The sequence below is a fragment of the Rhinichthys klamathensis genome, unplaced genomic scaffold, assembly GCF_029890125.1.
Source record: "Rhinichthys klamathensis goyatoka isolate OS25496 unplaced genomic scaffold, OSU_Roscu_1.1 h1tg000275l_1, whole genome shotgun sequence".
In the NCBI taxonomy this organism is placed as follows: domain Eukaryota; kingdom Metazoa; phylum Chordata; class Actinopteri; order Cypriniformes; family Leuciscidae; genus Rhinichthys; species Rhinichthys klamathensis.
This window is the reverse complement of record NW_026606794.1, coordinates 3,433,910-3,449,175: the sequence shown is the minus strand read 5'-3', so window position 1 is coordinate 3,449,175 and position 15,266 is coordinate 3,433,910. Positions and strand designations below refer to the sequence as shown.

General features: G+C 37.8%; 1 protein-coding gene across 4 annotated transcripts in view; it reads right to left on the bottom strand.

Moving 5' to 3' along the window:
• The window catches only part of tub (TUB bipartite transcription factor), a 125,897-nt gene that overhangs the window by 62,319 nt on the left and 48,312 nt on the right, over window positions 1-15,266 (bottom strand). The window contains exon 1 of one of the 4 annotated variants that reach the window (XM_056268527.1): window positions 191-601. The exons of the other annotated variants lie outside the window; for them this stretch is intronic. Within the exon in view, the coding sequence (XP_056124502.1) occupies window positions 191-228 (38 nt within the window). The 5' untranslated portion in view covers window positions 229-601. Of the gene's footprint in view, window positions 1-190; window positions 602-15,266 lie in introns of those variants that run through there. 4 annotated transcript variants of the gene reach the window in all.

Below are 15,266 nucleotides of genomic sequence, written 5' to 3'. Positions count from 1 at the left end.
CAACTACACAACTACTCACATACTATGTAGCTCTGCGTGCTGCATGAGAAACCCAAGAGTACAAGGACGAGAGAATCACCTTTGTCACCTTTGCAGCCCTGCCAGCATTATCCATTCATCATCCTCGATCCCCTATCACATATATCTTCTCCAACCAAACACATGCAAGCTCACCGATAAACAGATGTACCTGTAAGGGATCCAGTCCGATGAGTGTTTGGAGCTCATATCTGAGGGTGTTGAAAGGGTTTCGAGTGTAGCGGTGTAGGACAGCAGCAGTGATGCCAACAACAGAGCTCATGCAACCCAACCATCCCCTGCACTTCTGTCTCCGCTATCTACAGATCTAGTGTCTCTTCCATTCACACAACCCTGCCTGCAGTCTGCAACGGATCCTTTTCATAATGAGCCGGACTCAGCTGCCTTGCTGTGAATCCAGTTCCCTCGTCATGCACCGTTTTTTTCTGCTTGTTCACAATCCCTCGTGTTTTATTCTTCCGTTCACCTTCACTGCGTGTCTCTCGTCATCGTCTTATATGCTGCTCTGTATACTGTGGCTCTTGCTCTCCTCAACTGCGCCTTGTACCGACTGCTTTATTCCCTCCCTTTTCTCTCTCTCTCTCTCGTTTGCGCTCTCTCTATCTCTCTTTCAGACCACTGTCATTATAACACACACGGCCCTAAGAATTGGAGAACATATAAGAGTGAATCCCTTTTGTCTAGCTGCTTTGATGTTTGTTGCGATGCTCCGCTGGTCTATCAACAAACACACACACACACACACACACACACACACACACACAAGGCTCTGAAAAGCGGGAGCCTCAAATGTGTTTTCTGAACCATGATTTATTCATCCCTTTATTCAGAGCTGGGCTCATTAACATGGGACAGAGCAGCGCAGTTGTAATTGTCTTTGATTTAACATGCTGAATCCAAACTCAGCACACCATTTTGTCTTTGTTTATTGGCTTTGCGCTTTTTTTTTAGTCCCCTTGGTACTTCACTCAGCTGAATGAGGGTATGACTTCATGAACATATTTTAATATCAGCATTATCACGCAACGGCCTTCATCAGCTGCCGCCAAGAACAAGGGTAAATTAACTCATCACTATTGTGGATATTGTATTTTAATGCTAAAATGTCAAAATGATATTCAGATTTCGAGAACGCTACATGACTTCTGCTGCAATATTTCTGCTGGATTTAAGCAAACCATTTAAGTGGTTCCTAAATGAAAAACGATTTTCTTCAGCTTCCTATGGTTATTTGTCCTTCCGTATTTGTCTCAAGCGCACTCCTGCGAGCCTTCGTGTTTCTCTGTAATATCCTCAAGCAGCCTGAAGCGTATTCTGTTTTACTGTATATCAGCTTTCTCATCTTTCCTCTGGACTCCCTCATCTTCCTCAGTGTCACACTTAGTCATGTTGATTTAGCTCATGGCTCAGGCGCACTCTCCCTTGACCAATAAAATGCTCCTGGCGCTTTGTGCGCATGTTGTTTTTGCTGTTAATATAAATCAGAATATACACTCTAAAAAATGCTGGGTTGTTTCAACCCAAATTTGGGTCAAATATGGACAAATCCAGCCATTGGGTTACATTTTTAAATACAATTTTTGTTTTTGTAAAAAGTTTGTCCATATTTGACCCAAATTTGGGTTGAAACAACCCAGCATTTTTTAGAGTGTAAGTAAAATCAACAAGGAAACAAGTAAAACTGGAGCACATTATTTCAGGAAAGAACCACGCTTATACACAAGTTTCATGTAGCAGCACATTTGACTAACAGGCAAAAGGTCTGGTCCATATCGTAACTTATTCTGGCCTGCTCAGACAGGAAGAGTATGATGTATGACATGTAAAGCAATCAATCACAATTTGTTTAGGGTACATTTTATGCAATGCAAAGCGGCGGCTGAAATTGATAAACTGACGTGGACAAAAAAAATATTGAATAAAAAAGCATGTCAGAAAACAGCTGAAATTAAGTAGAGACATTAGAATGAAATGAAAATTCACCCTATCTACTTTTTTAAATGCATGCTATTGATTGCATTGTGAATATACGTTTCATTTTCCACATTTTTGTGATGTCATAATGTTTAATTGTAATGTTTAATCAAAATATCCTAACTGGATCTTCAGGTGAAAAAGACAGACTTCTCTCTGATAAAATGATTGGTGACGAACATGAAGCAGAGCAACAACCCACTGCATGATGTAGCATCTCGAATGCAGTTAGAATGCCCTTAAAATTCAAGATATCAGGGCAAAAATGGCCCTTTATGAGTTTCTGTCTCATATTTATATCATGATATAGTTAAGTAATATCACACGAGTAACAAGTACCATATCACTCAAGTGATGTTTTGTCCCCAATAGCAGTGCAAATGTGATATTGATTTATTACAATAGTTCAATAAATAAGAAGTTAATATTGTGTTATATTTTAGACACAATATTGTCTGCTTTTGTTCAGTTTTGCCAACGAAAATATTACCTATAGAGCAAGAGCAGAACTGTTGCGTTTAATTTCTGAATGAATCCACGTTTTGAGTGAATCAATCGGGTGAACCAATGATTCAATTGCCCATTCACAAAGAGAGCCATTTACTTGAGTATTGAGTATCATTGACAGTATTTTATATAGGTTTACTTCTCAGAAGGAGCTCTGACCGCTCTAAGAAACATCAATTTCCCAAAGGCAGCTTTGTATTTCTTGTTATCGGAGTATGAGACCATCAACACTTACACAAATACATCTGATTTCCAACATTTACCTTTCAAACATTTACCTGAAAAAAGGAACTCAAATCAATGCAGTTATATTGATTTGGGCCACAGTACACCATTTTATTATATCTCTCTGAAAGGAAGTCACATTTTGCTTTCAGACAAAAGAACTGAAGCCAAAGACCAGCAGAACATCTGCCCTGTTCTCAACTGGTGCTCAAAAAAGAAACTGATACTATCACGCCACATATTCTGTGGCCAAAGTTGTTCATCAGAGACCAGCAAACCGTCCCTGCCCGGGAACCGAGGTCAACACTCTTCCTAGCAGCGGTCAAAAACAGCGAACACAGTGGTATGTTGCTGGATCACACGCACTCCGCTACGCTCCAGCAGAAGGAGAGCAGGTGGAAAAGCAGCATGGCTGGTAAATATTTGATGCTACTGCAAGCTATTTGAAGTCACACTATACCGAGCTCATCGCCTGGGCAGATCTATTAGTGAAACCTACGGCCACCGTGCCTAAAATTATGTAGCCCCCCATCAAGCTGAGCTAACAGCACGCACACGCCACTAACTCGATTGGCCAAGTCCAAAAGGTAGTCAATAAAGTGTGACACTGGCACACATGCAAAGTAGTTATTGGCTTTTTTGATGCACTGTAGCGCTTCAGTGCTGAGAAGATATGACAGGGGGTCTCTGTGTAGCATGGGGCTAGCTAGCATTGCCAAGGGCGGCGTGCGGGCAGCTGCAGAGCCACAGTATGAGGAGCTTTGTTAATAATGCAGAGACTCCATTAGCCATGCAGGTCACGAGGTGCCAACGGTCGCCGATGAATGAACATAAATCTACACCGCTTTGTGTGTGGGCGAGTATGTGAATGTAAGATCTTTCTTTATTATTCTGATCAAATGACACTGTCATTGACAAGTGAGTGTGTGTATAGCAAAATGGTTTTTTTAATGCTCTTTTGACTGTCAAATTGCACACAAAAAAATCACTTTCACATATTCTGACCTCTAAGCATTGGCTACCAGTTAAATTTAGGATTTATATTAAGATTTTGCTCTTTTTGTATTCAAAATTGAAAAGAAAGTATAATAATAATAATAATAAACATTTGCAAATCATTATTATTTTGTATTATTATTATCAGTAGAATTGAATAATAATAATAAGTCATGGGGTTCTGTGGTTTTCTTGGATCTGCAGACCAATGATTTGAAATAAGATGGTTACTGTGCAGAAGGACAGGCGATATATAGGGAGGTGAAGAGTCTTCACTCTCATCTTGAGTGCTAGTGAAGTGATTTTGCAGGCAGCACATCTGACGACACATCCTGACATCCCCTTTGATTACATTATATATTCCTGCTTCTGCACACTACCTTAAACCAATCCCAAGGATTTCCATTTTAATTGGGGGATCAATTGATGTTCCATTCACTCCTAGGTTGTGTTTTTTTAATGAAATTACAGGAATCAATACAAAGTTAAACTAAACCTCCATGATACTCTTCAAGGCTTTCTCTCTCCTCGTTTTATGTAAATGGCTCACAGATTTAAGCAGAAACTGGATCACAGAACCACAAGTGATTTCAAGCCCATCAGTTCTAATCTAAAACAATCTAATGACCTCTTCATTAAAAAAACAGTCAGACGGCAGCGGTTCTCAATGACCTTTTGTCATCACTGCTATAATTTTGAGGATAAATATTTACTGACACCTAATTGAGATTGCCTTGGCAGTGGCTGGAAATCCCAAATGGGCAGCTGTGCAGTTTGTAGAGGAGGGTCTATGCAAACAGAGGAGTCTTTATTCCAAACGGAGGAGTAAATCTTTATGTGGTGAAGAGTGGCGAGAGATGGGGAAGGGCAAAGAGGAAGTACGAGAAATGTTGGCTGATGGTCTGCAGTCTCGTCTATAGGGTGACATTTAGATCTCATTCACAGATTACTCATGATAAAAGAGACTCACATACTCATGATAAAAGAGGAGGTGTAAGTATTGAAAAATACAAAACCAGAAAGTACTTCAGCATTTCCAATTCTGTCTACAAGTTTAGCATGGCTGCATTAGCTTCTGCTGATAACTACATAGTCTGGCAGCAGAAAGCATCTTTCTGCATTAAAGGTGCCCTAGAATGTGAAATTGAATTTATCTTGGCATAGTTAAATAACAAGAGTTCAGTACATGGACATGACATACAGTGAGTCTCAAACACCATTGTTTTCTCCTTCTTACTTAAAGCTACACTGTGTAACTTTTTTAGTTTATTCTTAGCTAAAAACACTTAGTTCTTTCAAAAAAATATGTGCTCATTAATGTATATTTACTTCGTTCAAGTAATAAAGTATTCTCGTGAGTGTATAATATGCCATTGAAAATACATACGGGTAAGGGGTTCTAATGTCGGTCGCCATGTTGCCCCTCCATCTTGAAAGTACATTAGCCAAAAAGGGACATACCCTTTAATTCAAGCTTCGCCTTTCGCGTTTTAACACACATTGTATGTGATGGGAATAGATCTAAATACTTTAAAAACATCTCACGATTCGTTAATCTCGATAGCTGTAATAGTAAAAACGTATAATAGCTGTAGTAAAATTATTCGAGAGAGTTTCAAATGTAATACATTGCTATTTCATATGCAAGCATGTCAGCCAATCACAGCAGAGGCTGGTTACACACAGCAGACACGCCCCTTCAAACAGCGTTCAAATCAGAGGCTAAAATCAGGCTAGGAAAAATGCCTTTTATTTCTAAATTATGACTATTTTTGATCTAAAAAACATACTAACATTATAAGGGCAACCCAGGAAACATTATAAAATAATACAAAAAAACATTCTAGGGCACCTTTAACCTCTAAATATTTAACCTCTAAATATTCAAATGCTGAAAAAAGTCTTCTGCTGAAATCAAACATTTTGCAAGGAAATATTTTGTTATATAGTAGATATTTTCGCCAGTACCTGATTTGTTTTAACAGGGCTCTTAAACTGTGTGGAATGTGTGTATTTTTCCCTGTCTGTCCACTTTTACATTACAGCTCAGGATCAAAAACATGTTCACCTATAGGAGTTCTAGGTCAAGTTAGACCTTGTAAATCTCAAATTCCTTTTTTGTCAACAATTAATTTTCTCCAAAGGGACTTAATTTCATTTAAAAATGTATTATTAGATGAATTTGATCATACAACTACTTATCCAACAGAAAATGCATGAGGTTTTGCTTGAATCAAAATAATTTTATCTGTAATACCATTTACTATTTTTTTTACTATTAAAATTTATAACAGCAATGCAGCTATCATTAAAAATATTTAATATTTAATAAAAAATGAATGAGAATGGCAACAAATACTTGATGATATACTAAAACCTAAGACTGAAATGTTTCCCTAACAGACAGACAAGATTAATTTTCTCTTTTATATGGCTTCACAGCTCTGCCATTACTTTCTTTACAACACACAGTCAGATATTTATACGATAATTAAAAAAAATCAATTTAATATCAAAGTCAGCCTTCATGCTACCAGTTCAAGTTTGCAAATGCTCTGTGACATTTATAGTTTTAAAATTTGTAGTTTTAGAATTTTAAGTAACTGCCACTGCATTTAATAAGTGCATAATATGGTTATTTTGTGAACACTGTAAGATGTTCTGTCTGAATGGTGACAATTCAACAAAGGGTCTACATTAGCTCTCTTAACGAGGCCAAGTCTTTATCCCAAATCGCATGCTCCCTCATTCATTTCATTTAGTGGAGCAGAGCTTCAGGTTAATATGCCCAGATTAGAAACATGTTTCAGCTCTGGAGAGCACTATGACATGGCTACTAAGCCAGAGATGTTCCTTAGGGAAGTGAGTATGAACAGACTATTCGCTATTGCATTTTTAAAAATCATATATGTTCTGTCATCATTCACTGACCGTCATGTGGTTCCAAATTCGTATGACCAATAAACTTCCCTTACACTGTAGCTCTCATATCTAATTTGTTTTTCTGCAAAGTACTCCGTACATTGTGAGATCATGACTGACATGCAAAAGCCTTTTGATATCAATTTGGGATAATTAAGATGAATGTTTTTGATAGCATAAGACATCGAAATGGGATGCTTTGAATAGGATGCTTTGAATAGGATCATCATTGGTGCCATTTGTTCTGACTGAGCTAACTGATTTTCAGAGAAGCTCATGGAGTTTTCAGGTGATGTACAGGGACTGAAGACGCAATGAAATGGATGCCAAGCTAAAGCAGTGCTTGACACTCCCAGACAAGTAAAATGAACATTCACAAACAAATACTTTAGTGCAGTAGTTCAGACAAGAGGAAGAGACACACAAGGATGTCTGGAACCTCAGGGTTAATGACTACGCACAAGCACTCGCCCTAGTTCTGCAACAGAACTTATGTAATGTGTATGAATGAGTATATATGCTTGAAGGCAAGTATGATGCCATGCCAACTCTTATGGCTGGACATCCATTCATGCTAATTTAGGGGTGAAGCAGAAATAATCCTTCTATTATGCTGATTTATTGCTCGAGAAACTTTTCTTAATATTATTAATATTATAAAATATTAATATTATTGAAATTGTGGTGTGCTGCTTAATACATTTTTTGTTTGCTTAAATACGTGATCAATTTAATGCATCCTTGCCGAATAAAAGTATAATTTGTTTTTTTAAGGTATATGACCTCAAACTTTTGAGGGGAACTTTTGTATTTTCATGAACAAAGACCCATTATATATATATGTGTGTGTGTGTGTGTGTGTTTAAAATATTATCTGGAAAATATTTAATGTCCAGGGCCTAGTTGTTCAAAAAAAAGTTTAATCTGGATCAGAATAATCTAGATTTGGAAACACCATGTTTTGCTATCCAAGACCAGGTAATCTTTACTTTTGTGCTGGTTTTTCAAAGCCAAAATTTAGATTTGAAAGCAAGGATTGGATCACCCTGATCCAGATACACACTTTTTCAGATTACCAAATCTGGATTACTAGTGCTCCAAATGGGGTTGCATTTCACAATGTAGACTGATAGTTATGTAAACACACCAGTCCTTAGAATTAAATAGTAAAAGTGTGAGTGAAAATGATATATATATATACACATTTTTCGCACTATTACTATTTAATTACACACATTATAATAATTACACACATTACGTTCTGTGCTATACTCTTTCTGTATGATGTCAACAATTGTCTCATGTGTTTATTTTCATTTCTCCAAAGAAATATCATGAGAAACATCAGAGACAAAGCTGATACTTTCAGTAAAAGAAACATACAACCGAGACTCAATCAAGTCTCCTGAGGTATGATATGAATGCAATAATAGTTTTCCGATTCAATTTATTTTTTGTCACACCTAACATACTATTTCTAGTAGCTGAAAAAATGAACAAGTCAACTGAAGCTGTAACAGTACTTGGCTTTCTTCTCTCATTCCAGTGTCCAGAACGCTCAGAATTTTAAATGAAAGTTAATTTCCATTTCATCAAAAGAGCAGCGTAACACACAGCAGCTGTGGCAGTCGTGCAAAGCGCAGGTGCATGAACCAGAAGGCACAAGGTGATGCACTACTCTCCACACTTTTAAGCAACTCAGCCTCACTGCAGTCCACAATTCCCCAGCTCCACTCCAGCACCATGCTGAAACATGCGCATACATCGAGAGTGATCTGAGGTTGAAAACGTCAGCATGGTCAAGCCACTGGTGCAGTAGACCTGGAGAGATCCCATCTGTCATTCTGATAACTGTAGCAAAAGATGACTAAACAATGTGGATCCCAATGTGTCTTGATTTTCATGAAGGATCTGCAGTGGCTAAATGACATACTGGTGGTTAAATAAAAAAATAAACAGAAAACTAAAACATGTTCAGAATTACAATAATTCCAGGTTCTAGATACACAGCTAGTAAATGTGTTTGCAGGGGTGAGTGATGAGCACTGTGTCATGCATCATTCCTCTTTAGTGTAGGAAAACATCACAAAATGCTTTGAATCTGAATCTACCTCAGTGATATCATCTGACAACCACACAGCTCTCCGAAATGCCACAGCTAAAATTACCTTCATTTTTCACTGTCAGTGCAATCCACACACGCAGTGGGATTTAATTTGAGGCCTTTTAAGATGATTTAAGACTTTAACCAAATAAAGAGTCTTATTAGTGAACGATATAGTGACTAGTAGTAGTGAGGTGATGACCAGTGACCTTAAAGGGATACTCCACTGTTTTTTCATGTTATTCACTTAACTAAGATGAGTTGATACACACCTCTGTCGTCTCAGTGCGTGCACTCAATCGCTCTGGCGCGCGAGACACTTTGATAGCACTTAACTAGCCCAGTTCATTCAATATGGGCCAAGCAGAGAAGCGACCAAACACCTCCACGTTTTCCCTATTTAAATACAGTTACTCGAGCAGTGTAACTCGACCTAGGACGGTGACACAAAATAAAACGTTGCGCTTTTCTAAGCGTGTAAAATGGATAACTATATTGTATGGCGGAATACCACAGCAAGTGCTTGGGAGCACTTCGACTCGGCGCAGTAATATCATCACTCGTGAAAAGTCCTCTCCCCCTCTCACTCTCCGGAGTGATGATATTACTGCGCCGAGTCCATAGATATACACTACCGTTCAAAAGTTTGGGGTCGGTACGATTTTAAATACTTTTAAAAGAATTCTCTTCTGCTAACCATGGCTGCTCTTATTTGATTAAAAATACAACACAAATCAGTTATAGTATTAAATATTATTCCAGTGTAAATCAGCTGTTTTCTGTGTGAATATATAGTAAAGTGTAATTTATTCCTGTGATCAAAGCTGAATTTTCAGCATCACCAGTGTCAGTGTCTTCAGTGTCAAATGATCCTTCACAAATCAGTATAATATGAGGATTTGATGCTCAAGAAACATTTATTATTATTATCAATGTTGAAACAGTTGTTGGTCTGTCAGTTGTACATTTTTTTTTTTTTTGGATTCATTGATGAATAGGAAGTTCAAAAGAACAGCATTTGTTTGAAATAGAATCTTTTGTAACATTATAAATGTCTTTACTGTCACTTTAGATCAAATTAAGTATTGATTTCTTTCCTCCAAAAAATAAAAATAAAATTCTCACTGACCCCAAACTTTTGAACGGTAGTGTATATGCACCGAGTCGAAGTGCTCCCAAGCACTTGCTGTGGTATTCCGCCATACAATATAGTTATCCACTTTACGTTTTATTTTGTGTCACCGTCCTAGGTCGAGTTACACTACTCGTGTAACTGTATTTAAATAGGGAAAACGTGGAGGTGGTTGGCATCAACTCGTCTTAGTTAAGGGAATAACATAGTTTAATATGAAAAAACGGTGGAGTATCCCTTTAATAACCTATGCTCAAAATGTCCAAGTCAAAATCCAAAAGAGGAAAAGGGACTACAGTTATTTGTCTCTGGTAGTGCTCAATCAATCAAACATCTTTGCTCAAAGCAATGGACGAATACCAAACTATCAAAATATCAATATGAGACCATGTGATGAATGAAATGTTTTTCTTATCAATACTCCACTGGGACAGTATCCAATTATCATAGATTATGTGATTAATTCTGAATTAAAGGAAAGTGGAAATTACAGAGGAATTAAGCTCCTCAGCAACTCTCTCAAGTTATGGGAGAGGGTGATAGAAGCGAGAATAAGACGCATAGTCCAGATCAGCGACAACCAATATGGATTCCAGAAAGGAAAATCGACCATCGAGCCCGTGAGCTCTGCCTGAGGATGCTACAGGAGAAATATAGAGAATTTAACAAGGAGCTACACATGGTGTTCATAGACCTGGAAAAAGCATACGACACTATACCAAGAGACCTGATATGGCACTGCATCAGGTTAAGACAGGTCCCAGAGATATACATTGATATCAAAGATATGTACAAGGACTGCACGACGCAGGTTATTACCAATGTTGGAGAGACAAAGGAGATGGAGATTGTGGTTGGACTGCACCCAGGTTCAGCACTCAGCCCACTACTATTCATAATAATTATGGATGTGATCACGGAAGATATACGAGAGGAGACACCCTGGGCAATGCTGTTTGCGGATGCCGTTGTTATAAGTGATGAGGATGAGGAATTAGAGAGGAGACTGGAGATATGGAGGGAAAAACTAGAAGGAACTGGACTGAAGCGAAGCAGAAGCAAGACCAAACACCTGCCACCTACTGGAAGAGAAGAGAGTATAAGGGTGTATTCACACCTGCCTTGTTTGGTTCGATTGAATTGAACTCTAGTTCGTTTCCCCCCTTGGTGCGGACCTTTTGGGCAGGTGTGAATACAGCAATCGAACTCGGGTGCGGACCAAACAACCGAACCGAGACCCAGCTGAAGAGGTGGTCTCGGTACGGTTCCAAACGAACTCTGGTACGGTTCGTTTACGGTGTGAACATGAACCGACCCAATTGCAAGAAAGCACTGCGCCTTTGAGTTAACAGGCTTCCGTAGTCGGAGATTTTGGCATAATGGTTTGTGTTATTGTTGTTGTGTTATAAGTGCGAAAGAGAATTCCATTCCGGCGCGCTGTCTGGCCACACGATACTGTTGCGCGTCTTTCTGGGCGTCGTGTGTGCATCATTGGAATGGAATGAATGAATGAGTGTGTGCATCAGGACATTCAAATACAGAGCGTTCTCTTCAGTCTAATCGCGCATAGATGCAAAAAAAGCTTTTGCAGTTCATATAATGTAACGATAGTTACAATACAAGGATGATGCTGCGTTAAACTGGACAAACTTAATCGCAAGCGTTAACATTGACAGCACTTGTTAGCAGTATATACAATAAGAATCTCATTATTTGAATGTGTGAACATAGCCCCTCTCTATGAATGAAAACGTTATACCTTATCCGTCTTCTGCGCAGTTTCTTCATATTGCGTTTGTACAGAATAACACAAAATTAGTAAAATTACAAATATTGCAGTACGAAATGTCTCCATGCTGAGCCTTTTTTGCACTTCCTGATTTCCCTACTTGAGAATCCTTGTCCAATGAATGGACAACCTTAGCACACGTGTGGTTTTGTTTACAAATTTTGGTTCACTTGCAAAAAGAGCAGTGTGAATGCGAACCGTACCAAAAAAAAACAAAAAAAAATTATTTGGTCCGGACCAAAGCAAGTGAACTATCGGACTTTCCTGGTGTGAATACACCCTAAGATTAAGAGAGTATGACAGCACAAAGCATGCAAATCTTCCCCAACAAATAAGGTAGAGTTGAGGATGGTAGAGTTGAGGATAAGCAAAGCATGGAATAGATGGAGGGAGCTGACAGGAGTTCTGTGCAATAAGAAAATACCAACAAAGTTAAAAACACTCATCTATAGGACCCTATTATACGGAAGTGAGACATGGCCCATAACAGGAAACCTGGCGGACAAGATAGGATCCTGTGAGATGCGGATGCTGATGTACTGTCTTGGAATAAGTCTAGAGGAACACCAAACTAATGAAGAAGAGATAAGGAAGCAAGCACAAGTAATGCCAATACAAGATCTGATGAGGAAAAGAAGGCTACAGTGGTTTGGACAAGTGTGCCGGAGAGACGAAGAGGCGGACATAAGGAGAGCCGTGGAGACGCAAGTAGGAGGAAAGAGAAAGAGGGGAAGGCCGAAGCACCGCTGGAAAGACACCATCAAGACAGACATGGAGTGGTGTGGCTTAGAGAAGGAAGATGCAGTCGATTGTGACAGATGGAGGTGTCTGGTTGAGATGAAGATCCGGCAGAAACCTGCTACCTGAAAGGACAGAAGCGGCGAAAGGTTACGTGATTAATTCTGAAAATATATATGGAAACATACAACGTTGCCCTTGCTTGTCTACCTTGTGAACCTAATCTTTTTTTTTTTTGACTTGGCAAGTACAAAGAAGAGCCACTCCAAGGTGCCGCTAATTTTAGTTACCATGGTAACATCTATGTGTGCATGGTTGTCAAGGTAATGTAATTACGTCAAACAGGTGATGACAAACAAAAGGTACTCTAAGAAGATTCAATTATTGTGATATTGTGAAAATTCAAAAAGAATGACGATTCAGTGAAGCAGATTATTTGACTGAACTATGAAGTATGAAGGTCATGTTAAAGATTAGTAATAATATTATTTTCTTTTTTACTATGATTACATTATCACTATTAGTAGATAAAGTTAAAGACGGTATTTTAAAATTAAGTTTGTCATCTTCACAAACACTCTCCTGTCCTTATGTGAAAATATTTCTAGCACCCCATGGTGGACAGTAAAGTCTGTTACAGCCCAACTTCACTGAAACAATACTGACATGCCACAGTTATTTTAATATTATCTTATATAATATTATAGTATTTATTATATTTTCAATATACACTCATATACAAGAAATCAATTCTTGTATATTAAAATTGTCAGTTTTCATTTTATTTTTGTTTTCAGTTTTAGTAATGCTAGCATTTCATCTCAAACTTATTTTATTTCAGTTAATTACCGAGGCAGCATTTATCATTTAGTTGAAGTATATCGTCTAATATTTCTATATGATTGCTTTTTTATTTCAGTTACCAAAAATTGTTCATAAATGAACCATTATAAATTGCCATTATAAATGAGCAGAGCAGGACATGTCCACCCTTTGATTAAAGATTGGTTAAAGTCTGTTCGCCTGTCCCGTTTTGCGAGATAATTAATACACATGTCTAAATTATTTTTTTCCCCCCATAAATACGCTGCTTCTGGTGGCACGTTTAATTACAGGACCAAAATACCACATCTAATCCTTCTTAAATAGCACTGAATGAGGACCAAAGAATCCCAAGTATTACACCGTTCCAATATTACAGGTTACTTTATGACATTTCTGTGATTACGCACGCTTGTCTGTGAGTGTGTCTGCGTTTCACACTGTCGCGACTGCTACTAATGACATGACGTCTTTTCAACGTCTGGCTGCTTCATCTAACACAAGCACTGCCATAGCAACAAGAGACTAATTACTGCCAAAAAAAAGCCAGAACAAAATGGAACACAGTGTCAGCATATGAAGCACATCATGTGCTGTGCAGCCCTCAGCTCTGCTTTTGTAGTCGTACTCGCATACGCCAATGAGCTATGAAAGGAGATCCCTTATCACTACACTGCAGAGGCAACACGACAACAGAGAGAAAAGCCATGCAGAGCAACATGACTTTGTTAACTGCCCATGCTGATATAAATCTGTCTGTATTTACAATCTATACATTATACTTCCATATAGAAAAAATACAACCAATCATAGATATAAAAACAGATACATTTTGGAAAGCATCCAGTTGGTATTCATTAATTCAACAAGCCACATGCTATGGAGTTCAATGAACGGATTTACACTGACATCTAGTGGAAAATAATATGAAATGACCTCCTTGATCATCAGTTTTTGTCCTGTATTCTGCTAAATTAACATTGTACCATGGAATTCAATTTCAGACATATAAATTCCAAGAGGACACTGAAATTTATGTATATGAAAAAATAAATACATTACCGTTCAAAAGTTTGGGGTTGGTAATATTTTTTTTATGTTTGCAAAAGAAGTCTCTTATGCTCAAAAGCTACATTTATTGGATTACAAGTACAGTAAAAAACATAATATTGTAAAATATTACTGCAATTTAAAATAACAGTTTTCTATTTTAATAGGCTATATTTTAAAATGTAATTTATTCCTGTGATGGCAAAGATGAATTTTCTGAATTATTGAATTAGAATGAGTCTTCAGTGTCACATGATCCTTCAGAAGTCATTCAATATGCTGATTTGCTGCTCATGAAACATTTCTTATTAATGTCACTGTAGATAGATAGATAGATAGATAGATAGATAGATAGATAGATAGATAGATAGATAGATAGATAGATAGATAGATAGATAGATAGATAGATAGATAGATAGATAGATAGATAGATAGATAGATAGATAGATAATCAATATCAAACAATCATGCCAATATCAATCATGCCAATACCTAGCAATAGCAATTAGCATTCCCATTCACCTCAAAGGCTGTTGTCCATTACCCTGGACATGAGTAGGCTACAGTGTGTCATTTTAATTCTGCCATTTTTGCTCATTGGCTGCAGGAAAATGATTTCCTGACATGCTGACAAAGCTGATTCATTGATCACAGGACAAGACTACACACAATCCCAAGTGACAATGCTGAGCTGTGAAGTGCCAGGCAGCAGACTGGCTAAGTCATTTTCGTGCTTTTAAGAGCCGTCAAAAAACAGTCACTCACTGAAAAAAGGTTTACCACAATATAAAGAAATATTGGACATTTAAATGTTGCTTTAAAAAAAAAAAAAAAAAAAAAAGCAAACATGCTAACCAGCCAAACACTGGCCTATTGGTTTAAGCTACTGTATATAGCCACAAGATGGAGTACTAGTCTTGAATCTCAGCAATTTCACCAGTGTAACACACTCGTATAAAAACGTCTAA